The sequence below is a fragment of the Ursus arctos genome, unplaced genomic scaffold, assembly GCF_023065955.2.
Source record: "Ursus arctos isolate Adak ecotype North America unplaced genomic scaffold, UrsArc2.0 scaffold_19, whole genome shotgun sequence".
Taxonomy (NCBI): Eukaryota; Metazoa; Chordata; class Mammalia; order Carnivora; family Ursidae; genus Ursus; species Ursus arctos.
Window position 1 is genome coordinate 23777875 of NW_026622863.1, and position 27518 is coordinate 23805392.

Genomic DNA, 27518 nt, shown 5'->3' on the forward strand with positions numbered 1-27518 from the left:
ATTTGAACAGTAGGGAACTGCTAATGCAAAATGTTTCAACCACTTGGAAAGCCAGTTTGGCAGTTTCATATAAAACTAAACATATTCTTACCATATAATCCAGCAATCATGCTCCTTAGTATTTACCCAAATGAGCTGAAAACGTATATCTGCACAAAAACTTGCCTGTGTATGTTTATAGCAGCTTAATTCATAATTGCCAAAACTTGGAAGCATCCAAGATGTCCTTCAGTAGGTGATTGGATAAATAGATTGTGGTATACCCAGACAGTGGAATTTTTTCAGCATATAAAAGAAATGAGTGATCAAGCCATGAAAAGACATGGAGAAACCTTAAGAGCCTATTACTAAGTGAAAGAAGCCAAGTCTACATTCTGTATGATATTGTTGGAACAATAGGACATTCTGGAAAAGGCAAAACTATGGAGACAGTAAGATCAGTAGTCGCCAGGGGTTAGCCCAGAAGGAGAGATGAATAGGCAGAGCACAGAGGATCTTTAGGTCAGTGAAGCTCTTCTGTATGATACTATAATGCTGGATACATGTCGTATACATTTGTCAACCCATGCAGTATACATCACCAGAGCGAACCTTAATGTAAACTCTGGGCTTTAGGTGATAATGCTGTGTTCATATCGATCCATCAGTTGAAACAAATGTCTGGGTCTGGTGCAGGATGTTGCTAGTGGGGGAGTCTGGGGAAAGAGAGGGGAAGGGAGTATATGGGAACTTTGTACTTTCTGTCCAATGTTGCTGTGAACCTAAAACTGCTCTTAAAAATAGTCTATTAAAATGGGGGTGGGAGGCACCTGGCTGACTGACTCGGTGGAATGCAACTCTTGATCTCAAGGTCATAAGGCCAAGCCCCACGTTGGGCTCCACACTGGGAGTGGAGCCTACTTAAAAAAAAAAAAGAAGAACTAAATCTACTTCATCTCTCAATCTCTAGTGCCCTGTGGAATCCCTTGCCCATAATAGTACATATTAAATGTTTTCATTAAATTGGCTAGTTGGAAGGGCAGTTCTCTAACTGAAGCTTGGAGATTAAATTCTGATATATTTCAGGGGTCTGTGAATTTTCTAAAAGAATTTTTAAAAAAGGATTTTTTAAATGTTGCATTTTCATCTTACTGATAATTTTGAATCACCTGGATTCACATTATAATCAAGTCGCACTGCACAATTTCAGTGCCCATGTTTGTGTTTGAGAAACATTGGACTAAAACATCACTCAGAGTGCACCTAAACTTCTGATTACAGAGGAGTGCAGGCTGTAAGTGATCATTCATTCTTTGAAAAATATAACTGGTTTTACTCAGCCACAGCTTAACCAGCAGGATAGGATATTTCTTAGTTACTTCCTATTGGTAGATAGAGTACTTAGGAATGGTTTTATCTGTGTTCATTTCTATGCCTCCACAATTTTTTTTTTTAATTAAAGGAAAAGGACAGAAGGGAGGAAGGAAAGAAGAAATAGAGGAGTCCCCAGACATTAATAATGGAGTTTTAATAGGCTAGTGTAAGGATTTGGCTAAGGGTGGCATTTTCTTTCTCGCTCACTTTTTCTCAATTTCACTTTTAGGACCTGTTTCAGTTAACTAGGGGAATAGTTGAGCCCTTGAAATCAGCTGGTCCTCTGGCTCCAGAAGTGATTGTGTTAATTCAGAGTTGATAGCGTTCTTCCACGACATAAGTGTCTCTTGTTGCAAGTCATCTCAGCTCTTCTGTGAAAGAAGATGGGATCTCATAAATGAATCTGTCAGTGTGGACTTGAAAGTTCCATTGAAAAGCTTGATAAAAATCTTCCAAATCCTAATATATGAAAAGAATCTTTTCACATAGATGATAATTGATACAAGTAAGTCATAGGCCGGTAAAAAAAAATTTCATCTTTCTTTTCACTATGCAGTTGATTTTTCACCTTCCAAAGCAACTCGTTTTTATAAGTTTGTTCAGACCAATCTAGATCCTTCACTTGCTTCCTTGAACACACAGCTGTGTGCTTCTCAGTAAGGTTGATTATTGCTGATTTCCTGAGAAGAGTATGGAAATGCAAATAGCCAGGTGTTGTCATCATCTTTGCACAAAGTAGAAGTCATTAGAGCTGAACTAAGAAAACCTCTCTGACTAGCATCTACTTGAGTAAATTTTTTTTTTAAAGATTTTATTTATTTATTCGACAGTGTTAGAGACAGCCAGCGAGAGAGGGAACACAAGCAGGGGGAGTGGGAGAGGAAGAAGCAGGCTCATAGCAGAGGAGCCTGTGTGGGGCTCGATCCCACAACGCCAGGATCACACCCTGAGCCGAAGGCAGACGCTCAACCGCTGTGCCACCCAGGCGCCCCCTACTTGAGTAAATTTTTAAAAGTGAGGTTGGATTTACTGTGTTCATTTCCCTGAAGCCATTCAGAAATGGCTGAGGAAAAGATGATGGTCTCTCTAATTTCAGTCCTCATGGGTAGCTAGCTCTTAGTCTAAATATTGTACTCCATGGTGAGTACTTTCTGAATATGGGGGTGAGGAGATTCAGAAATCAATACCATTTTTTGGTAAAAGCCATATAATAAGCATCTTTTTAAGGGGACAACCTAACAGGATGGTAATGAATGTTTGCTATTGTCAGGGGGCAGGTATATGCTATCTTAACGACAAAAGGTGAATTAGGATTTTGGAATCTTGTGGTTCAAATAAGTTTCAATTGAAGCAACAAGAACATCTCATCTGGATAAAGAAGAATAAAAAAACAAAACCAATAACACAAAAAGCAACAAAAAAACCAAACCCTAAACCCAGCCCCTCCCAGATGGGATAATTGAGACTTTGTTGCTTAATCAGAAACTAAGGAATAGTAGCAGGTGTCCCAGAGCCCAAGGTTTTGGTTCCTAATAAAATGGGTTAGTCAATAGTTGCGAAATACACTCAGCATATAACCCCTTCACATGAACTACTACTGTAAATAGTTACTCACCTTTTTTTTTTAATAGGTTGGCAGATGTATAAGGATGACTAAGCTCTTTGGGAAAGTCATATATATATATATAGTGATATAAGAGTCATGCCGTGTACTACACTTTTGTCCCAATTAAAATTGCAATTAGAAGAAAGAAAATTATTGGGCTTAATTTTTTTATTTTGTTACGAAATTGGTTTTCAACACTTTAAAAACCATATACTGTCTTAAGTTCCTTTGTTTTGGCAAATCTAATTTTTCTGCCTTTGTATTGATAGACATTGAACTGACATAGAAATGCTCTACAATTTTTTTTAAGTTTATTTTTTTAGTAATCTCTGTACCCAACATGGGGCTTGAACTCACGACCCCAAGATCAAGAATTGCATGCTCTTCCAACTGAGCCAGGCAGGCGCCCCAAAGTGCTCTATAATTTTAAAGAACATTCCAGTTTTCATATTATATGTTAGAATACTTTTGGCTGCAGATAACAGAAACTCCCAACTCAACAGGCTTAAACAGTAAGGAATGAATCATTGCACAAAACAAAGAGTCCAGGACTGGTTAATTTTTTGGCTTCTTGAGATCATTCAAGACCCAGATTCCTTTCATTTTTCTGCTTTGCCAGCCTCAGCTATTGACTTCACCCTCTGGTCCTTCATGGTTTCGAGTTGGCTGCAGTAACTCTAAGGTGTTATCATAGCAGAGGTTATATGTCTTCGGCAGATTTTCCTTCACACCTCATTATTCAGACTAGGTCACATGCCCATATATAAACCAGTTAAGGCAAGGGGATGTGTCTACCATGATTCATTTAGACCCTTGAAGACGTTAGCCTGAATCACATGGGTGATGGTTGGGGCAGGGGGGATGGTGGATATGTGAACAAAATTAGAGTGCTATTTGCAAGGAAGAATGGGAGAGTGCCAATGTGATGTGCATAATAAAATGTGACATATAGGGATCCCTAAAGCTAAAATTAAGAACAATTTATGTAGGATCTTCAAAATCTCTGGCTGTGTCAGATTGCAGCCTTGGAAGCTATATTCTCTAACTACATGCATTCATTGTTCTACGTAGAAACCTGGTCAGGACTGACCCCCAGCCTGGAGACTAGAATCCAGTACAGTCTTGAGAAACTAACCACACAGCAGGGTAGGAGTTAAGGGGAGGGAGGATTAGTCAGGGGCAAGCAGTGGCCCCCAGGAAATGGGAGCAGAGATGTAGATCCATGAAGAAGAGCAGGATCTAGCAAGAGTGTGACAGACTGAGGCTGTGTGTGAGCTCTAAGGGAGATCAGGTTGCAGAGAACATGACGGCAGGGCACTTCGAGAAGCACAGAGCGGATACAGTGTTCCAGCTCTTCTAGCCCCAAACCTGACAACAAAGGAGCGAGTGGGCGCAGAGCCCGCTGATGGAGTACAGTGCAGGGCTCTTGAGATGCTGACCTTCCTCCTGGCTGCTCCTCTTGGGTCTTAGGTGCTCTTGGGGATGGGTTGGTGGAGATGCGGTTAAGTGGATGCTCATTTTGAAAGCAGGAATGAAGCTCAGGCAGGGCAGGAGTTTATATACATGGAACGTTAAAGTGTGGTTTTGCTAAGGTACTGGTATGTCCTTTTATGGCAGGTCAGGATAAGAAACAACTCTACAACATCTACACTGAGTATCAAACTTCTGTTGTCCACTTACTCTTCGCTGTCCCCCACAGTCTTCACGACTTGTTCCTTCAGGTCTTCTCTGAGAGCTTTTTCCTGAGCCCTCACCCTTGGCTCTCAGTCTCCCCCTCTCAACCCCTACACACCTTCCTTATTCTTCCTCATAGCCCTTTCTGCTGCAGGAAAATTTATTTACCGTTTATTGTCTTTCTCCCCCACTAGAAGTAGGCTTCATGAAGGTGGGACCTTTACTTTCTTGCACATGTTTTATTACCTCCAGACTGAGAACAAACTTGGAGTAATGTAGGTACTCAGTTAAGATTTGCTGGATGAGGGGCGCCTCCCTGGCCCAGTGGATAGAGCAGGTGACTGACCTTTGATCTTGGGGTCGTGAGTTTGAGCCCCATGTTGGGGGCAGAGTTTCCTAAAAAAACAAAACAAAACAAAACAAAAAAATACTTAAAAACACAAAGCTAAGATTGGCTGGATGAATAAATGAGATACCTCTTGATGTTGTTCTTAAAATTTTCTCAAGGACTGTGTCTTTCTTGAGGCGCCTGGGTGGCATAGTAGTTAAGCGTCTGCCTTCAGCTCAGGGCGTGATCCCGGTGTTCTGGGATCGAGCCCCACATCAGGCTCCTCCGCTGGGAACCTGTTTCTTCCTCTCCCACTCCCCCTGCTTCTGTTCCCTCTCTCGCTGGCTGTCTCTATCAAATAAATAAATAAAATCTTTAAAAAATAAATAAATAAAATACATAGAAATGTATCTCTTTAAAAAAAAAAAAAGGACTGTGTCTTTCTTGTTTATGATTGGATCCCCAAGCCTACTATATTGCTTAGCACATGGTTCCTTTTCTTTACCACTCATTTTTAACTCTAAACCCCTACGTTGGTAAACATTCACTTATTTGTTATCTGCTCTTACCTTTCATTCTGCAATTTCCCCTCTTTACGGATTTCCAAACTGTGCCTTCCTTCCCAAAAAGGAAATTTCATTCCTTTAACAGCAACAGCCTTCCTCAAGAAATGTAAATATGACTTCCTCCTTCCCAGTCTACTGAATCTCATTCCCCTGATGACTAAACCAAACGTGACTCATTAACTCATTGAGTCTTACAACTGGAAGGGGCCAGAGAGATGGGTCTTGTCTAAGTGCCTTATCTCTAGCTGGTCCAGAGAGGAGAAGCAGATTGCCCAAAGTCACACTGCTAATTGGTAGCAGGGCCAAAACTAAAACACACATCTCTCTCTCTTTTTTTTTTTATTTGAGAGAGAGAGAGAGAAAATGCAAGCAGGGGGAAGGGGAGAGGGAGAGGGAGAGAATCTCAAGCAGACTCCCCGCTGAGTGCGGAGCCCGACCCAGGGCTTGATCTCCTGACCCTGACGTCATGACCCAAGCTGAAATCAAGAGTCAGATGCTTAAGCAACTGAGCCACCCAGGCTCCCCCAGAGCACACATCTCTTAACTCTCACACTACAGAACAAGCAAGTTCCTTCCTTACTCCAGAAAGGAAAAGTACCACCACAAAAGAAGAAACACGTGTTTTCCTCTTAGTTGGAAATATCTTAAATACAATCAGTATATCATAGGAGTTAAGTGTCAAACTACCAAAGTTTGATCTTGGGTGTATTCACTCTGTGGACAAGATATTTACACCTTCTCTTCAGGGGCGCCTGGGTGGCTCAGTCGTTTAAGCATCTGCCTTCTGCTCAGGTCATGATCTCCAGGTTCTGGGATCAAGCCCCGCATCAGGCTCCTTGCTCAATGGGGAGTCTGCTGCTTCTTCTCCCTCTGCCCCTCCCTGCACCCCCACTCATGCTTGCTCGCCCTCAAATAAATAAATACAATCTTAAAAAAATAAACCTACTCTTTTACTATATCCTTTCTATCCTTTTTCTGTACATTTGTATATTTCATACCCATATTTTCATTTGTATGTTTGGTTTGTTAATAGAGAAGGTGCATGTGTGCGTTTTAGGTACACAAATGGAATGATACCAGTTCTGTTAGTTCCTTTTGCTTTAATAGTGTCTTAAGGGACCTTTCCAGATTAGTGCATATAGTTCTTTTTAATGACTTTTAATGTTCTTTTTAATGACTGCATAGTATTCCATAATATGTATGTTTATTTAACCACTTCCATATTAATATTTAATTAAATTTTTCTCATTTTTCACTATTAGCAGTTCTGCAGTAGAAACTTTATGCAGATACCCTTCTGTATATATGTGGCTACCTCTTTAGGTTTGATATTCAGAAGTGCAAATGCTAGGTCTTAGAGTAGACACAAAGTCTCCTCTTTTCTGAAAATAGGCTATGGCTGAGTTACCACTGCTCAGTTTCTATAATACGTGTTCATGTTAAATGGGCAAGGGGTGAGTCTTTTGACTGCCTGTAGTATATTAGGAACTGGGGGCATTTTAGAGAATTCTCTCCTTCATCTTTAATCTTATATTGTATGGAAAATGCGTTGTGTTCTTGACCTTGAGGGAAAACAAAATCAAAACAAACCACCTCCTCCTCCCCATTCCAGCGTGACTGAGATTAGTGAAATTGGGCTCTCCAGGCAACCTCTGCTCAATTCTGTGATGGCATTTGGGCATTTACCACACAACACTGTAATTGTTGGTACTTAATCCATTTGTACCCACCACCTAAACTTTGGGCTTCTTAGAGGGTAAAGATTATGTTTATATATTTTATCCCTAGAACACTAGCATGATACCTAGCACGTAATTTTGTTTTGTTGAATAAAGTAATGAATTCAATTCAACGTTAGCATTTGTTGAGTAACTAGCACATACAAATGTTACTAAGAACTGATGGAAACAAAGTTTTACCCTCAAGGAATTTATAGTCTAACGAGAGAGGCTGCCAATATGTAGGAATCAAGGCATTAGTGACATGACTTGTGATTTAAGTTCAAAAAACTGTGGGATTTCCCAGGAGGACTAAAATAAAGGCCAACCAAGGAAGGTTTCATAAAGGATGTGTCATTTGAGCTGAGCCTGATAGGCCAAGTTGGTGATTTTTAGTGGTTTATCATTTCGATGATTAAGAATAGATGACTTTAGGGGCGCCTGGGTGGCACAGTCGTTAAGCGTCTGCCTGCGGCTCAGGGAGTGATCCCGGCGTTCTGGGATCGAGCCCCACATCAGGCTCCTCCGCCGGGAGCCTGCTTCTTCCTCTCCCACTCCCCCTGCTTGTGTCCCCTCTCTCGCTGGCTGTCTCTATGTCAAATAAATAAATAAAATCTTAAAAAAAAAAAAAAAAGAATAGATGACTTTAAGCAATGCTTCAGAAACCATTTTGTCACCTTATTGATATCATGTAGCCTTAGGGCTACAAAAAAGCTAAAGGTGGAGTGTTACACTTGAGTTCTGGAACTAGAGCCTCAGAACGTAGATCAAGACAAAGCAGCTTTAGCTCTTGGCAGACCTGTGGAGGAAGAAGTTGGTTCCATATATAAAATGACAATTCTGAATGTCTTAGTGTGCTGTTTCTCCTTTCTTCAAATAAAACAGAAACCTTCCTGACCCCCCTTCCTTGACCAGCTGCCACCCTATTTCCTTGATCTGCTTTGCTGAAAAACTCCTTAGGTGATCTTTCCGTGTGCAGTTTTCGCATTGTCTTACGGTAATTTCTCTCATGCTCTCACCCCTGCCAGTCCATCAAAACTGTTCTTGTCAGGGTCAACAGTGACCTCATTGTCACTCAGTCTAATGGTCAATTATTAGTCTTCTTCCTACATGACATTGAATATTCTCCCAGAGCATGATTTCTAATGGTTCTGTAAGTACTTTGAAAGTATAAAACACCATACGGTATACCGTGATAGTATCATTATTCCTTCTTTAAGAAGAAAAAAAGATTTTATTTATTTATGTGAGAGAGCAAGAGAGAGGGAGAGAGAACATGAGCTGGGGGAGGGGCAGAGGGAGAAGGAGAGCCCAGAACCCTGGGATCATGACCTGAGTTGAAGGCAGATGCTTAACTGACTGAGCCACCCAGGTGCCCCTCATTATTCCTTCTTTAAGAACTTGAAAATTTGTTTTTAAAGATTTTGATTTCTTTCTTTCTTTCTTTTTTTTTCTGTAGGGGATATGGTCTCAAAATACAGAGAACCTCTGATCCACACCTTCCTGAGGGGAGCAAGAGATCCAGATAGTGTGCACAGGGCCAGCAGCTTATCGAACCTTGGAGAACTGTGCCAGAGGCTGGACTTCCTGTTGGGCTCCGTGGTTCATGAGGTGATACATGTTGATTCCTCTCTCTATAGCTTGTTTTTTTTTTTTTTTGGACCTATGATATAGCTGGGGATTGGGAGTCAGATGTGTGGTTTTTTCCCAGATCAGATAAGTCATTGAACCTCCCTTGGCCTCACTAATCTTGCATGTGTATTGAAAGTTATATTCATAAGAATTTTTTTATTGCAAGTGACAGGAAGTCACCTTTAATTTACCTTATGCATTAAAAGAGGATTTATTATAAAGATTTCAAGATAGCTAACAGAGTTGAAGATACCTCGAGCAAGAGCAGATGGAACTTAAACCTGGGTCTGTGGGCCATCTGTGAGTTTCATCTCTGTTCACAGAAAAATCTCAGGCAAATATTCTAATTGGCCCTCTTTGGTCAGAGGTGCCCTGTAATTCAGGGGGATGAGGTTATTTACCCACAAAGACTAATTAAGTTCCATGTTTTGTTCACCACTTTACACCCAGTACTTGGTACATAGTATGTAAAGGTTGAATGGGCAGCCAAAATAATAGCCCTACAGGATGTTGGCACTGGACAGTCCTGGTTTTAGGGTTTCTGAGTTGATGGAATGTGCATCTTGCTGTTGTCCTCTACGAACATCTTCCTCTAGCTTCTTAGATTTTATATTTGCCCTTGTGTTTATTTAGTCATCAGCATATTAACATATATCTTGACTACCTACTATATGCTAGGCACTCTGTTATTTAAAGATGATGCTGGACAGAAAAAGACCAGTTAATATGCGGCCAGGAGTCTTTATTACCAATGTCCTTGACTGTCTTAAACCTTTACTTGGAAGAAGGTGGCATGTAAATTACAAATATATAAATAAAACACAGTTTATATTATTTTTTTATTTGTGAGAGATCAGATTTCTCATATAGAGCACATAACTTTCCCCCAACAAAAACTTACAAAACTGTAATAATTCTGGCTTCTTTTCCAGTATTCAGTATGCTAAGGCTGACCATATTGAACAACAAATATTAAGAAGTTCTTAGTGAGAAGGAATTTTCTTTGATGTCTGGTGATTGTGTCTTGCGAATAAGCAGAGAAATACACTCATGTATATATCTATACACTTGAATTTATGGCATTTCCTGATTCCTGAGCTTTATAGGCTTTGTTTTATTGATAATAAAGGCTATTCATGTCCTTAAATTCCACCTTTGGACTTTGAAGAAATTTATCCATCAATCATTTCCTCTCCTTTAGCTCTTCCATGAGGGACACATCCCTGTGCCCAAGTTTTTGTACTTTTTTTTTTTTTAAGCTTTTATTTAAATTCCAGTTAACATACAGTGTAATATTAGTTTCAGGTGTAGAATTTAGTGATTCAGCACTTAGATACAACACCCGATGCTCATCACAGCAAGTGCCCTCCTTAATCCCCATCACCTATTTATGTATCTTTTTTTAAATAACTTAGAAATAACAGGGGTGCCTGGGTGGCTCAGTCATTAAGCATCCGGCTTTGGCTCAGGTCATGATCCCAGGTTCCTGGGATCGAGCCCTGCCTCGAGCCCCACATCAGGCTCCCTACTCCGCAGAGGCCTGCTTCTCCCTCTTCCACTCCCCCTGCTTGTGTTCCCTCTCTCGCTATCTCTCCCTGTCAAATAAATAAATCTTTTAAAAAATAAATAAATAATAAATAAATAAATAAATAATTATTGCCAACTTGAAATCTTAGAGTGTCTCATGTGTGTGAATCGTTGGGTACCTGATCTTCAGTGGTTTTGGATGGTGCTTAGCAAATCTCTTGTCCTTTAGTATATGATCTTGTAACACTTAAGGCATTTGCAGGTCTATTTTGTTGTATATCTAAAGATTTCAGCCTATTATAACTTCTCTGGATCAAATATTGAAGTGGCTCCCACATTTTTTCTCTGTTTACTCGGGTTCTTCACATGACTCAACCCAAACTGAACCGTAAACTGTGATCTGAACAAAACCCAAATATTATCATTATTATTATTTTTTATTTATTATTTTTTTTTTTAGTGAGAGAGCGAGCATGGGGATGGGGAGAGGGGCAGAGGGAGAAGGAGAGAATCTTAAGCAGGCTCCATGCCCTCCATGAGCCTGACACAGGGCTCGATCTCAACGACCCTGAGGTCGTGACCTGAGCCAAAATCAAGAGTTGGACCCTTAACCAACTGAGCCACCCAGGCGCCCCTAAATATTACTATTTTTAATAACAGCTTCGTTGAGTTGGAAGTCACCTATTTAAAGGGTACAATTCAACGACTTTTAGTTTATTTACAGAGTTGTGCAAGCATCACAAAATTTTTAAAACATAGCTGTGAACAGAATAAAAACTTATCCCAGGGCACCTGGGTGGCTCAGTTGGTTAAGCATCTGCCTTCAGCTCAGGTCATGATCCCAGGGTCCTGGGGCTGAGCCCCACATCAGGCTCCCTGATCAGTGGGTAGCCTGCTTCTCGCTCTCCCTCTTCTCCCCACCGCTCATGCTTTCTTTCTGTCTCTCTCTTCTCTCTCCCTCTCTCTCTCTCAATCACTGTCTCTTAAATAGATAGATAGATAGATAGATAGATAGATAGATAGATAGATAGATTATCCCAGATCTCCTGGTGGATCAGCTCAGGTTTGACAGGATTCCATACATTTTCTAAAACCAGTGATCCCAAATGGTACCTGAACCTCATGATCTTCTATGAACCAAAAAAATGAGGCCATGTTTCTTTTTGAGTCCTAGGCTGTTCTTCCCTTTTTCTCTCTTAACGAAACTGTAGCATGCTGTAGCATGCTGGTGGCATATGATTTCCTATCAGGGCCTTAGAGAAATTTCTTGGTTTGATGGATTAGAAAAATTGAGCTAAAGCAGATTTTATAACATTCAAGAAGTGTCATCTCTCTGGAGACCCACCTGACCTGTTGAGAGAGAATGAAATTCCCAAGTGGGATGGGAATCAGTGAGGACCTAGCTCCACCACCTACTTACCTGCGTTCACTTGTGCACACGACTTAGACTCTGAACTCAGTTTCTTACTTACAAAATGGGGTTAGAGGAGCGTCTGGCTGGCTTAACAGTAGAGTGTGTGACTCTTGATCTCAGGATCGTTAGTTCAAGCCCCCTGGGCACGGAGAGGGTAGAGATTGCGAAGAGAAAAGGGGGGAAATTAAAATACCTACACTGCAGGATTGTTAACCAGGATCTAGAGACAACGTATATGTGAAAAATAAGAAAAAGTAGAGGAGGATGGGGTGGCCAGCATTGTAGAGTCAGGTGGAGGGGAGGTTGCAATGTGAAATAGAGTATTCAAGGTGAACCTCATTTGAAAAGGTGATATTTGAATAAAGATTTTTTTTTATTAAGGTTCTTCTTTAAGGAGCATTTTGGTCATTTGAAGGAGGCTGATGATGACAGTGCCAAGCATGGCAGCAAGGAAATGAGAGAACAGGGGTAACCAGCGTCCTTCAGATGTTCCCAGTTGTACATTTACCCAACACCTAGCAGTGTGCCAAGCCCTTTGTTAGAGGCCGAGGTTACAAAACTCTACAAGATAATGCCTTGCCTTTTAGGCATGGGTAACCTGGTAAAAGACACAGATGTCAATGCCTACAATTGCTGTCCTTTGTGGTAAGTGCTGTAGGAACACATTTTAGGAGCCCCTCAGTCAGGGTTGAGTGTTGACAAAGACGTGCTAGAGGAAGAGACTCTTGGACCCGAATCTTGAGGACAGGTAGAAATTGGGTAGCCGTAGAAGGTGTTTCAGCAGAGGGGACAGCTTGTGCAAAGGCACTGAGCTGTGGGACAGCCTGGCATGTTTGAAGAACTGTTGGAAGATCTGAAAGTCAGAAGTGAAGGGATGGGGTTGGGAGGATAGTTGGTGGCAGAGCTGAGGCAAGAGAGGCGGACAGGGGCTACATCATGAGGGGCTTATTAGCTTTACAGCTTCCTGGCTCCCAGCAAGAATCTGGGATTGCTTATTAAGCCTTCAGAAATGAAGCGTGAATAGGTAGTAGGCTGTTTGCTTACCATGGGTGCTAACACTTCCTTTTGTTTCTACCTCCACATTCATGTGAGGAGCTGCTATTCTGGGGGCACCTGCCTGGCCAGCCCCTGCCCCACTTCTTGAGACCTGGACTCCTTGAAACATGAATCCCAGGAGTGTTTATGATCACTAATAAGCTGGGAGCCCAATGAGGGCAGCGCCCGTCTTCATTTACCTGTGCATACCCCCTAGCACCTATCGCAGTGCTTGGCATATAGTGGGTGCTCAGACTTTGTTGATTAGTATTGAATGAAGAGGGGGGTAAGGCTTCTTTGGGAAGACTGGTTCCTACACGTTTTAAAAATAGTAATAATAGTAAGCACTTAATACTTCTCTGAGTACCTTGTATATGTCAACTGATCCAGTTCTCAAAAAGGAAACTGAGGCACAGAGAAATTAAATAAGTTGCCAAGGTCATACAGATAGGAAGTGTAGGGCTGGGATTTGAATGTACGCAGGTGGTTCCAGCATCCATGCTCTTAACCATGCTCTAGATTGTCTCCCAATAAATGTTTTCAGTTCATTTATAAGATTGCTTTTGTGCCAAAAAAAGAGATTGCTTTTGTGCCTTAGAAAGGAACAGTATTGCCATATAAGTAAAGCTACTGACAGGAAGGGTCATGCAGCTCCATTGCTTTTGGCAATGAAACTTCAGAAGGCAATATATTCCCTCTGATTTGAAAAACCAGGTGTTTCCATCCCACATAATTTCGTCTCTTCTTTTTAGATGTTCCTTCTTATGTAGCATCCCACGCTTGCCATGTCATCAGTGCCAAACCAGCTGCCTTGGGTGGACTACAAGTTTGAACATGGTTGGACACCTGACAGCCTTAGTATTTCAGCCACTGAGCCCTCATGTAGTCAGCCTGCTCTTGTCCATTCAAATGGAAAAAGTGGGATATTGGGCATGGTTCTTAAGTAGTTCTTCATTTATTTTGTTTACACATTCAACAGAAGTTTATTGAGCACTTACTCTGTGACAGTATGGGACTACAGCCAAGCTGTGTGCCAGATGGTGGGGATCCAGCTGTGAACACAACGAAGTTCCTTTCCTTATGTAGCTGATGTTCTAGAATGGAGAAGTGGGTAACAAGCAAGGAAGTAAACAAATCCTGTGTCAGATGGAGTGAGTGCTAAGGAAATAAATCTAGTGAGGGAAGGGGCACAAAGGGAGCTTGTTATGATGTGTGAACTTGGATGAACAGGAAAAGCTTCACTGATGAGTGACATCTGAGATAAGACCGGAAGGAAGCAAGGGGCTGATCCAGGCAGCTACCTGGGAAGAGAGCATTCTAGGTGCGGGGAGTTACAAGTACAGAAGCCCTGAGGCAGGTGCATGCTTGACATGCTACTGAACAGTAAGGCCAGTGTGTCAGAGAGGTGGTGGCAGTCTAAGTGGGGCTTTGTAAGGACTTTGGCTTTTATTTTGAGTGATTTGGGAAGGCAAAGCAGAAGAATGAAATGACCTAACTTACATTTATTTCTTTTTGAGAGAATATGTGTGCACATGTGCAGTGAGGGGAGGGGCAGGGAGGGAGAGAGAGAATCCCAAGCAGACTCCCCGCTGAGTGTGGAGCCCTATGCTGAGCTCAGTCCCACGACCCCGAGATCATGACCTGAGCCGAAATCAAGAGTCGGGCGACTTAACTGACTGAGCTACCCAGGTGCCCCATGTCATCTGTTTTGATGTAAAATTGAACAAACTAACCACCATAGTCTCTTCTAACATGATCAGATCCGGTGGTCATAGCTGTAGCTCTTGGGCCTCTCAAGAAAGCTGTCCTACCTATTGGGTGGTCCACATTTGGGCACTGTCTGTACTGTGATGGTATTTGCTGGTAGGGAGGAATATAAAGGATAGGATCAACCCATCAGTCTCTGTACTGGAAATTCAGGTTTTTCTTCTCTGTTGATGTCAAGCTTTAACCTGTTTGAAGAGCATTATTATTTCCCCCTATTTCTCCTTTTCCTTGTCAAGAGCTATGTTGCTTGAAACTGAATCTTTTTTTTTTTTAAGATTTTATTAATTTATTTGAGAGAGAGAGATCACAAACCAGTTGGGGAGAGTAGAGGGAGAAGCAGACTCTCCGCTGAACAGGGAACCCGGGATCGTGACCTGAGCTGAAGGTAGACTAAGGCTTAACCAACTAAGCCACCCAGGTGCCCCTGAAACCAAATCTTGATAGGCATTTTCATCTTTATCACTCTTTATGGGAAGTAACTGTGATTTAAAGGAACCACAGTGAGAGGCCCATCCTCAGTATGGCAAGTAAGATATGCCCTAGGTGAGAAGTCCGTGGGGCAATCCACTTGAAATGTGGCGCCCAGAATTCCATAAACCTGAGCTTTGGGGTCTGATGCAAAGCCATCACCTCTGACCCCACTGAATGGTCCAAATTGATTACCAGTCTTGCCATGATGGTTGCAGTTGCCTAGGTGCAGTTTGAGGACAGGTGGACCCCTGAGATGAGGACTCTAGTAAATGTCCTCGGGAACCCCGAGGAAGCTCAAGTAGCCATCAGGCTCTTCTTCATGGTGGGTTTAGTGACCAAGCTGAACATGTATGAATTGGAGACTACACTGCTTTTGTTCTTAAGGTTTCTTTGTTTATAAAATGGAAGGACAGGTAATTTAGTTTCAGGTAAGTTAGCAGACCAACTGAAATTTTAATAAAGCAAGCTCTAGGAAAAGGGATGAAGATGCAGTTGGAAAATTGAAGTCATGCTTTCATGATCCATACCTCAACTCTGGTGCTTCTCTCCTGGAATTTCCCAAAGTTGATTTGTCGTAATCTTGCCATTTGTATTATCTTTATATGGTTCTGATTATGCTTGGTATGTGCCAGCTATTTGGAGAGTGATATTTTTCCTTATTTCTGTTGGTTCCTATCAAGTGTTAAATAGCTTAAACTGATTTTTAGTATTTCCAGAATAGTCATCATCTTCTTCTTTGTATGGCTCTCAGAAGTGGATATGAATTAAGTATTTTAGCCAGTGACGAGAAAGCCTTCCACAGTGTGGTTTATTAGAATAGGTACACTGACCCTGAAGGCAGGCAACATGAAGATCACATAGGGTGGGTTTCGCCCTCTGGGAGGACTTAGAAACAAAATAGAAATATTACACCAGTTCATAAATTAGTAAAGACCTTACATCATCTATCTATTCGCCAAGCCCTTTAGAGGTTGAAGGCAATGTTAAGTGTGTCCTTGGGGTTGAAGGTGTGAGAAACTAACTATGGGAGTGATTTGTTCAGACTGGGTAGATGGAAGAGAGTGGCCATGTATCCTCCCTGCATCCAGGCTTTGACGAGGGGTCTGCTCCAGTGGCCTGCAGGAAAGCAACATATTACCAGTTGGTGACGGGAGCTTGACCTGAACAGAAGGCCGTTCTTGTCTCTTAATGATATCTGCAAGAACATAGTAAAATTCTGATGCTTTGAAAACATTTTGCATAATTGACCATCATACATTTCATAGGATTTGGTCCTTGTGACAGGGGTTGAGGAAGGTTCGTGAACACTCTTCTGTTTACAGCCTCTTCCTGATCATCCCGGAGGGCTGATTGCAGATGGGCTGGGCCCTGTCTGGTGCGTAAATCACTAACAGCTCGGAGCAAGCAGGAGGCCTTCCAGCTGATCTCAGCAAGGCTTGTAATAACCTCCTCTCCCAATCATACCTTCAAAGTGGCACAAGGATTCAAGCTTTGGCCTTGCAGGGGAAGCCCTTTTCCAGTCAGGATTCTTCTGCCTATCCCAGTTGTGGAATTAATGCCCCACAGCCAAAGCTAGACCCACTGAGGGCTGAGGCACAAGCATGGCCTGCTCAGCGCAGCATGGGAAAACAGAGGTGGCAAAGCTGGACACCAGCAAGGTTCTGGGCCAGGAAGACTTAATCCACCAAATGTGGAAACCGTGGCCCCAAACTAAACCCAGAAGGAGGCAGGCAAAAGGCTTGGGAGCATCTGCACATTATGTGGCCCCAGGCTGGTTTTCGTGCTTTAGTTACCAGACTGAATAAGCTAAACTTCCATATGTTAAGAAGGACTCAGGCCTAGCTCTGACTTGTCTCTCTGATTTCAGCTCTTACCTTGTAAATACTAAGCCTGCAAGTGGAGGTAGCTATTATATTGTTACCCGCTTGGAGGTTGCCCAAGGAATTTCTCCTAGGACTGAATTGCTTCTACCGTTAATGCCAGAGGCATGGAAGCCACTGATGGCCTTGGGTCAGGGTGTCCCAGGTCAAAAGCAGAAGCAGTTTGCTGGATCTTATTGAAAAACAGCCCCCAAAGAGTTGAGCTTTTCTGGGATTTCCCTTCACTTGCAAGATGCAAGTTTGTCTAATAGATGTACAACTTGATTAAGTGCCAATACATCACAGATGCAATTATATTTAAGAACAAGCTACTTCTTCTAATCTCACTGCCATCACTGATTAATTAGACACTTTGAACTATGCCCAACTGTTTGAAAGCTGTGAAAAATACAACCTGCATAGTTAAATTTTCTGCACAAGCCTATTTCCCCATTTGTGCCTGTATTCTTTTTTTAAACCTTTTTAAAAACCATTCTTTAAACATAATATGTATTTATACATGTTTCCAAACACACAATCTGGCTATTTCCTTATCATGGTTAGAAATCCTTCCATGATTGGCCAAGAAATACTACTCACGCAGTAAATGAAATAAAGTATGTGAGAGACCTGTTGAATAATATAGACTTACCTTCAGATTGTTGCTGCCACTGGTCACACTTTCAAGATTTTTGTTTTTAATTTTTAAGTCTTGCATGAATACCTCAGAAAAGTTTTTTGCCATTATTTTTAGTGGTATCTTTTTATTGAGGTTTTAAAATATTTTTGCACTTACCAGGAGTGGGGTGGGGGCAGGGTGGTAACAGGGTATAGAAATGTTCTTATTTTATGGCATGTAATTACTAGCTATATATCTGGCACCATGCTGTGCTAGTAGTTTCTAGTCTTTTCTGTTGTAGAGCTGTCTCTTAAAGCAAATGAGCATTGAAAGACCTAATCCACACATGAAGAAGCCCAGGGAGACTCTGAAATTGGCCCTGGGTGACTGACATGGTGGGGTACGCTAGATTTGCAGGCCGGGGCATCCGAACATGCTAAAGAAGATCAGTTTGAATGTTTATGTATTTCTCTATCTCTGGCTCTAACTTCCATCACTAGCGCATTCATATTCATGCAGGGCCTTGAACTCTGAAGCCTGCTCAGCTAAATCTCCATGGTCCTCACTCCCTTGAAGCCACTTGTGTTTTGGGCCATCTTTCCTTCTTTCGATGTAGTGTCCCAAAGGGGGACAAGTAACATTTCTTCCCATTTTTGAGGAAATATTTGATTTTGACCATACCTTTATTATATACGCATATCCCTTCCAACTCCCTAATCTTCATCCTGAATTCCAAACCAGATTTTGCCCTTTTCCAGAAAAGCCAAACTTAATCAGGATCTCCACCACTAGATCTCTCCCTCTTTATTGAGGAAACTATCCACCCCTCTCTACGCCAGATTGTTCATGATGAACGTGTAGAAAGTGGAACCCAGTTGAAAAGCTTTAGGTAATTATGCAATCCTGATTTTTATTGACTTTTTCTCTCACCCTCGTAGGTAACAGCTTGCCTGATTGCCGTGGCTAAAACAGACCATGAAGTTCAAGTGCGCAGAGCTGCTGTCCACGTGATTGTGCTGCTGCTTCGGGGCCTCAGCCAGAAAGCTACTGAGGTAAGTCAGTTCCTTACCATTTGCAGCTTCCCTACCTTTTTGGTTTTTATCTGTTTATCAGTCTTCCTTTCATCAAGGCAGCCTCAGCTCTTTTCCCTGGATGGATGCCTGAGATGAATCCATCAGCAGAGATTTTATTTTGTAGCAGGAATACTGTTTGCATCTTTAGTGAGAGTCCCTATTTCCTCTGTAGCAGTAGGCAAACTATACATTAACCGCTGCAGGAACACCAGAGCACAGGTTTCTAGGTTGCCACTCTGAGTCCTGGCGTTCTTCTCAGAGGGGCGATTTCCAGGTGAGCTAACGGGAGCACACTACTAAGCCTGCCTCTGTAGCCTGAACTTTAGTGACTTGTCTTCCTGACTCATTTCATTGTTCAAGCTGCATCACTGAAGGTCCTCATGTAAATGTTTCCTTTCTAGCTGTGAATTCAATCCCAGAGATTTTAGTTCCTGCAGAAATTGAACTTTTTTCCTCCTCCAAGTGGGTCTGGCTGGATTTTTCCCCAGTGTATGGCCCATACGGGAAGAAAGTATATATATCCATGTGTGTGCTAAGAATGAGTGACCTCTAAATTAATTTTCCTCTTGATTTTAATGGAAACTCATTCCCAGTTGAGTTTATAGAGAGAGTTTACATTAATAATTTACTTTCTGGCATCCACATTGCTCATCTGTGGCTGGCACATGAGTATTTAACTGTCAGTGAAGCCGTTAGAAGAATGTTTGTTTTGTCAGACCTACAGGCTTTACTCATGATAGAATTGTGCCATGTCAAGTGCCTGACACCATTTTTGCAAGCATGGACTCATGAGTTATCCCCTAGCTATTATCTACGACCTTGATGGTGGTGGGGACACACAGATCACAACTCTGTAACGCAGATTAATTAAATAAATTGCTATCGTATACACACTGCCCTTGATGAGAATCTGCTCTACAACAAGGAACTAAGAAAGTGTTTTTCATCCATCCTCATGATCTACAAAACTCTTGGAGCATCTGGGTGGCTCAGTCGGTTAAGCATCCGACTCTTGAGCTTAGCTCAGGTCTTAATCTCAGGGTCTGGATCTTAGGTTCGTGAGTTAGACCCCGAGTTGGGCTCCACACTGGGCGTGGAGCCTACTTTAAAAAAAAAAAAAAAGATCTAGAGGCGCCTGGGTGGCTCAGTCGTTAAGCATCTGCCTTCGGCTCAGGGCGTGATCCCAGAGTCCTGGGATCGAGCCCCACATCAGGCTCCTCCACTGGGAGAATGCTTCTTCCTCTCCCACTCCCCCTGCCTGTGTTCCCTCTCTCGCTGGCTGTCTCTCTCTCTGTCAAATAAATAAATAAAATCTTTAAAAAAAAAAAAAAGATCTACAAAACTCTTGCCCAATACCCCATGGTTATGTAAGTTGTTAACAATAGGGGAAACTGGCTAAGGGTTATACAGGAATTCTCCATGCTGTCTTTACAACTTGTCTGTAAATCTAAAGTTATTTCAAAATAAAATTTTAGTTTAAAATATGAGTTATAACACTATTAAAATAAATCTATAAAACTCTCGTTGTGGGCTGCGGCAACCAGCACATCCCGGTGCTTCTCACTACTCACTGTTTCCTGTGGCCGGCACAGCCCTCATTGGGCTGTAGGCAGTGCCCGGATGACGGCCGGCCCTGCTCTGCTGTGGGCACCGTGGCACCGGGTGCTCCACACTGCTATGCCAGGCAGCATGGGATAAAACGCCGCCCTGGAGCACCAAGGTCACCTCCGCAGGATGAGGGAGTAGTGGGTCCAGGTGGGGCTGCTTGCTGTGCCCCGGCCTGCAGCCTATCTGCATATTCCACCACCACCACTCCCACCACCCCCAGCTTTCTTCTGCTCTTCACTCATAGAAGTTGTCAGGCAAATTTTTCACCTGCAAGTGACTGCACATCTTCTACCAAGACTCTGGGTGTGATTAGATGTCCTGAGATGTGCTTTTATATGGGTTTCCAACTTCCAGCTATGATTGGTACAAGATTTGGGAAGGTCTGACCCTGGGGTTTTATTGAGTGATTGTCCTTGATTTCTTGGGCTTTGGCTTCACCGACAAACCAAGACCACGTCACTTTTCCATATTTGAGCAGGCAAGCATTGTGGAGGCACTTTTGCAGCATCTGGGGCTCCAGAACCACAGGACCAACCTTTTGTCTCATGATGACAGAGATATCATTGCTCAAGAGGTGCTCTATAGGTTCAAGCAGGACCGATCTGGTCGGCTTGCCATGAAGAATCTCTGGCTGTCAAATGGAGGTATATTTCCTGAGACTCACCATCCTCTCCTTCTCCAAAAGCTTCTCAAAAACGGAGGCATGGTGTCACCCCTTCACATGATTGATGAACTTCTTTGTACTCTCCCAAAGTCTCACCCCAGTCTTTGGGCCATACACGCAATGCTCTGAGAGTGAGCTGTGGGCCATGTGAGCAGCGATACCCAACAATGACAGAATTTAGTTACCGTCAGTCTCTTACACTACATCAGCCAGAGAAGGTTTAGAAGACGCCAGATGGGAGCTCTTGCTTCTGTAACTGTTCCCATTCATTTTATCTATGGGCCATTGGATCCCATGAATCTCTACCCAGAGTTTTGGGAGCTGTGTAGGAAAACCTTCCGATTCTGGATGACCACATTAGTCACTATCCACAGCTAGAGGATCCCATGGGCTTCTTCAATACATATGTGACCTCATCAACTCCTTCTGAGCTGGAAAGAGTAACTTCCCTGTGTTACCTCCCCTGCTCCCTTATGTTGTGTATTCCACTTAGGAAGAAATGCCCCAAAGAGGTCCTGGCCACCAAACACTATTCTGTCGCAAAAGTGCACCTGACTCACATGGGTAGGCAGCATGTAGTTAAAAGCCTGCAGAAGCTCTGGCTAAGGATGACCTAACAGTCCACCTCCCATTCTTCTCACACTGGAGTGAGTGTATGGACTTGCCTCTGTCTTGGTGCCTCTGATGAGCGCTACTTCTCACACAGACAGACAGACATTCTCAAAAGTCTTTTGAACACTTCTGTGGACTCTTCTGAAATATTTAGAAATACTAATTTCTGGCCCGTCCTTGGTTGGAATCTTATGGTAAAGAATGAGGAGAGGGTGTCTCCATACCTGTCCTTGAATGGCTTTAAGATACATGCTTTTAAAGTTCTCTAAGCAACACAGCTTCAAGTGAGAGTGAGTCTCCCTTGTCATAACTTTGGATTTCGTTTCATTAGCTGCTTTTGATTATAGACATTTTGTTAAACTAGTTTTTGATTTGAATAATGCAGTATTCTAAGTATACTTTAAGACTATGATTTATCTACACATACTATATGTATTTTATAAGGGTATTAAACCAGCAGATACTCTGGCAGAGTAGTGAACCTTTTAAGCATGTTTAATTTCTGAATAAATTGGATTAAATCCAAACTATTTACAGAATTTCCTAAAATCACAGGATATTAAGGACTAGTAGCATCTGTGCCAGAGATTTACTGTTATTAGCTAATTCTAACAGCAAATAACAGTCTGACTCTTCATATCTCAGTGATTAGAAGCATGTCCATCCTGAGCTGTAGAGGAGGGGATCGTTGTATAGTCCAAGTTACCGTTCTAAATATACACTGATTCCTTTTATGACAATTGCTTAACTTCTCATTGGTTGTTTCAGAGAGGCTTCCTCATATAGCTCAGTAATCCCTGTACTTTACAGATAGGAAAGTTCCAGAAACTTTCAGAACAAATACTGAAAGGCCTATGAGCAAATGGTGCTGAATATTTCTTTTTCTTGCTTTTTTTTTTTTTTTTAAAGTAGGTGCCATACCCATTGAGGAACCCAGTTCAGGGCTTGAACTCACTACCCTGAGGTCAAGATCTGAACTGAGATCAAGAGTTGGACGCTTAACTGACTGGGGTACCCAGGCGCCCCATTGAACATTTTTTTTTAAAGCCACAGTTTCAATTGCCTTAGTCAAAACAGGATCATTAAGTGATTTTTAAAAAGATTTTATTTATTTATTTGACAGAGAGAGAGCACAAGCAGGGTGAGTGGCAAGCAGAGGGAGAGGAAGAAGCAGGCTCCCCTCTGAGCCGGGAGCCCAACAACGTGGGGGGATTGATCCCAGGACTCTGGGATCATGGCCTGAGCCCAAGGCAGACGCTTAACCAACTAAGCCACCCAGGGGCCCCGATTAAGTGATTATTTTAAATTACTTTTTTTTTTATTAGCGACTTCAGGTATAACAACTGAAACAGGAATAAATGTTTATTTTCTATTAATAAAAATGAATTTTGACAAAAGTGGCAAAAAACCCTCTATAAGTGCACACACCCTTAGTGAGTGAGAGAGAGAGTGTGCATGTGTGTGTTCGCACAGCAAAATATCTGGTTAGTAAAGTGAGAGAATAGAAACTCTATCCAGATTTCTCACATCTGTGTGTAACCAATGAAAGCAACAGTCCTGGTCTCACCAGTGCTAAAATAATTTGTGGCCATGGAAGATTATCATCACTTTCAAAAAACCGTGTGAATGGAAAACCTCTCTCCTGTTCTCCAAACCAGCTCTATCTTGCACTCACTTAAATTTATAAATTGTGCTTACTCAGTGAATAAAGAAAAGGAAATGGGACGGGATAAATGTATGATTCCTCTTCCTGGTGCGTCCTTAAGACCAGGTGTATTAAATCTTGTAATCGTAGGTGTGATTATAATCAGCGGCACTTTAATGAGAAACGGAGATCACCACAAAGCTTTCAATCTGGGATTTATCTTTTCTGCTGTTTTGCCCCCAGGAACAGCTGAAATAAAATGCCACTTTGTTGATGAAGTCGTGTGTGTGTGTGTGTGTGTGTGTGTGTATGTGTGTGTGTGTGTGTACGTGCGCACGTGTGCGTGTGGTGTTTCCCTTCTAATCACCATTTCTGAAGTTATGGAGTGCCAAAAGATAATGCCAGGTTTCAGTAAATTTTCTCTTGGTGGTAGATATGCCCGCCAAGGACCTCTGTGGTTCTGGCAGCTTGGAAAGGAGGCAGAGAGTCCAGTAAGAGGTGGGGGTTCAGAGGCGATCAGGAGATAGATTGGGATCAGAAAGGAAGACATCACCACCCCCACTCATTTGAAAGTAGCCAGAATCTTGTGCAATCAGCACAATATCCACACTGGAGGGAGATACTGCATTCACTCTCTTACTGAAACTTATTTTCTCTGCTTAGCCTTGTTTTGGCTGTTAACTGTTAATTTATCCCCATGATAGCCTGAAGCCCAGGAGAAGCCAGAAGCAACTCCCTTTTAACCCATTCTACCTTACCGTTACTGAAAATTAAATTTACTGGGAGTATGCAGGGGAGGAGGTGTGTTTAGACCTGTCCCTTCTGTTGGCCTCAGAGTTAAGAACAGCCCTCCTCAACATGGAGAGGGTTACGTAACCTGAGCAACAGATTGGAAAAAATTGTGCCTAAGTATCCAGATCTTCCCAGGTTTTTGCAAAGTGGCTTGTTTAAGTATTGTAGGTGTTTAAAACATCCATTTTCATAAATTCATTCCAAAGACAATAATGAATAATTGGGGCAGTAATGGTTGAGTAATAGTCTACCAGGCAGGCCGTCCTTCAGATAACAACTGTAAGTTCTGGACATACTGTAGTAAGCAGCTACCTTGAGACACTGGAGAGTGTGCAACTGTAGGCAGATTCTCACGGGGAGTCTCTGCTCAGAGCAGAAGCACTGGACAGTTTCCATTTTCTTGGCTTTTAACTCAGGGACAAGTCTATTTGGGAACGGATGCAATACAAGAGGGGCGCTGGTAGAGATATCATAGTCTTTCTAGCCTGGGGAACCAGGACACTGAATCTGGGGAAACCACAGCTCCAGGACAGAGAAGGGAAATCCTGGAATGGACAGATCCAAAGAAAGGTGTCGCAAATTCTGTCTGCCTACAGGTAGAACTGACCCCTGAACCGAGCAAGTTAAGTGCCCGCTTTAAAAAAAAAAAAAGCAGAAACCAGTAATTGGAGAAGAACAAAATCTAGGGTCTTCTTAATTTAACATTCATAATGTCTGGGATATAGTCCAAAATAACTCAATATATGAAAAGCCAGAAAAATGGAAGTATTCTCAATAGAAAGGAAAATCAACTGAGATCAACCCCAAGATAATCCTGATATTGGGATTTTAAAGCAGCTATTATAATTATCCTTAATGATGTAGAAGAGAAAAATGCCTACAATCAATAAAAAGATAGAAATCTCAGCAAATATTATGTAAGACTGAGAATCACTGAACTCTACCTTTGAAACTAATAATACACTATATGTTAATTAATTGAATTTAAATAAATAATAATTCTAAAAATAAAAAAAGAAATCTCAAAGAAAAAAATAGAGATGATAAAAAAAAAAAGAGCCAAATGGAAGTTCTAGAACTGAAAACTACAATACCTGAATTTGAATTCCTGAATGGAATTAAAAGCAGATAGAACAATAGAGATGATCGAATAGGAAGAAGAGAGAGAGAAAAAAAAGATTTAAAAAGTAAGTGATCTGGAGTGACCAGATGCTCTCAGAAACCTAAACCTGTATTACCCCTAGGAGCCATGGTTCAGTATCCACTAATTCAGTGTTCATGGCAACTTTATAGAACACAGCTACCATGAATAATGAGAATTGGCTAAATAGACAATAGGGAAAAAAAAAGTTGATGATCTTGGGGCGCCTGGGTGGCACAGCGGTTAAGTGTCTGCCTTCGGCTCAGGGCATGATCCCGGCGTTCTGGGTTCGAGCCCCACATCAGGCTCCTCTGCTATGAGCCTGCTTCTTCCTCTCCCACTCCCCCTGCTTGTGTTCCCTCTCTCGCTGGCTGTCTCTGTCTCTGTCAAATAAATAAATAAAATCTTTAAAAAAAAAAAAAAGTTGATGATCTTAAAAAAAGAATGAGTGATTTGGGACTGACTATAGTTCTAGATTTATTTAGATGACTACTACTACAGTCCTCTACATAGTTTACAGAAAGCTGACTTCTTGGAAGAACCGTGAAGTACTTGAGAACTTTGCACATGGGTTTACAGTAACTAAATGTGGCAGCAATTTATGCGACTCTTGATCTTGGGGTTGTGAGTTCAAGCCCCACAATGGGTATAGAGATTACTGAAAAATAAAATCATGTATGTATGTATGTATGTATGTATGTATGTATGAGGAGGGGCAGAGGGAGAGGACTCAGAGAATCCCAGGCAGACTCCCCGCTGAGCATGGAGCCTGACGCAGGGCTCAATCCCACTCCCCACTGAGCGTGGAGCTTGATGCAGGGCTCAATCCCACGACCCTGAGATCATGACCTCAGCAGAAACCAAGAGTTGGAGGCTTAACCAGTGGAGCCAGTCAGGCTCCCCTGAAGATTTTATTAAGTCTCCAACTCCTGATCTCAGCTCAGGTGTTGATCTAGGGGTTGTGAGTTCAAGTCCCGCATTGGGCTCCACACTGGGCGTGGAGCCTACTTAAATAAAATAAAATAAAATAAAATAAAATAAAATAAATAAAATAAAATAAAATAAAATAAAATAAAATAAAATCTTTTTAAAAAGTGCCAGCATTTTATATTGAAACTTTCTCCCTTGCTTTTTAATATTAAAAAGTAATTCCTAGAGCATAGCTTTTCTTCCTTATATTCACTCATTTTAGGTAAAAAAACAGTCTATACTATGTCTAGTAGAAGATAAGTAGCTTTAGGATTCATTCCTTCAAGATGATAACAAGTCTTAACACCAGGTCCTGTCTTCAAAAATAAGCAAGCCCTGGAAACATCTTCAGGGAGATGAGTTTGGATTAATTATTAACTGATGGCTGAGTCAGGTTCTGAGCTAAACCCAGGCCTCCCCTCAGGAATGATTTTGAATTCCTTCTTTGAGTCCAGTGATGGACTCTGATGACAGAAGCCTCTTCCTGATAACATTATGAATAGTGGTTTCACTAACGTTTGTGTATTTGGAGATTACTCTCCTAGTTCTTTGTCAGAGAGAAGGCAAACCCTGGCTTAAAAGAAAAAGAAAAGAAATGGCTCACGTATGATGTTAGGCATTTTTGGTGACAGCAGTTACCCATGGTCCATCCAGAAGACTGAGTGCGTGAGTCCCAGGTTCACCTTGTTTTCCTGTCTGTCCAGAGCGAGAACTGGGACCGGAGGAGGACATGACGCTTAATCTCTGACACAGCACGAATGGCAAGTTATAAGTAAATGGACACATGGAATGGAAACTTTCCTTCCTTTTATTGGTTTTGTTCTATCCTGAAAGTTGTTTTGACAACATTTGGTGTGGTTTTTGTGCTGTGAGTACAGTAAACGGGCCCAGTTTCCTCCCAGAGCTAGTTTCACACACTGCTCTTTTTAACAGCTCCAAGGCCCTGTGTGAGGAGTAAATGAAAAGAACATTTATATAAACATGACTGGGATCCAGGTAGTAATTATTCCCCTATAAACTTTGAAAAAGGGCTTGGAAGAGAGAGCCCTTCCAGGACTGAAATTAAAGAGCCTCTTCCCTTCCTGGGAGCGTTAAGCTCCGGCCGGTGGACCAGGGCGGCAGTTCTGTTGATCATCTGCTACTGGCCAGGGCCTGGCTGTTTACAGTGTTGGTATTATTCATAAAAGACATTTAATAAGAATTCAGCATTCGTTGGACACTGTTCACAGTGTCAAGAGAGACAGAGGCTTAGAGGGACTTTCAAATAAGTCCTAGGTTTATAAATAGTCTCTTCCCCCCAAACTCTTCCTTCTTTTCCCTCAGACAATGGAGATGCTGCCGCTCCATTTCAGTCTTAGAAGAAAAGATCCACTCAGGCTCCGTAGTCGTTTCCTGGGGCTGCCTAACAAAGAACTGACAGTAGAACTTTACTGTCTCTTAGTTCT

At 42.0% G+C, this 27518-nt stretch overlaps 1 protein-coding gene, 1 long non-coding RNA gene and 1 pseudogene across 3 annotated transcripts in view; 2 read left to right on the forward strand and 1 right to left on the reverse strand.

The window, feature by feature from the left end:
* Nucleotides 1–27518, forward strand: part of HAS3 (hyaluronan synthase 3) — a 203306-nt gene that overhangs the window by 126042 nt on the left and 49746 nt on the right. For both annotated transcript variants that reach the window (XM_026495093.4, XM_048223560.2), the window contains exons 16-17: nucleotides 8705–8856; nucleotides 18508–18621. In XM_026495093.4, the coding sequence (XP_026350878.2) occupies nucleotides 8705–8856; nucleotides 18508–18621 (266 nt within the window). The remainder of the gene's footprint in view (nucleotides 1–8704; nucleotides 8857–18507; nucleotides 18622–27518) is intronic.
* The window catches only part of LOC125283276 (uncharacterized), a 65500-nt gene that overhangs the window by 5386 nt on the left and 32596 nt on the right, over nucleotides 1–27518 (reverse strand). The window lies entirely within an intron of this gene.
* LOC113252420 (mesoderm-specific transcript homolog protein-like) lies at nucleotides 18745–22405 on the forward strand (annotated as a pseudogene).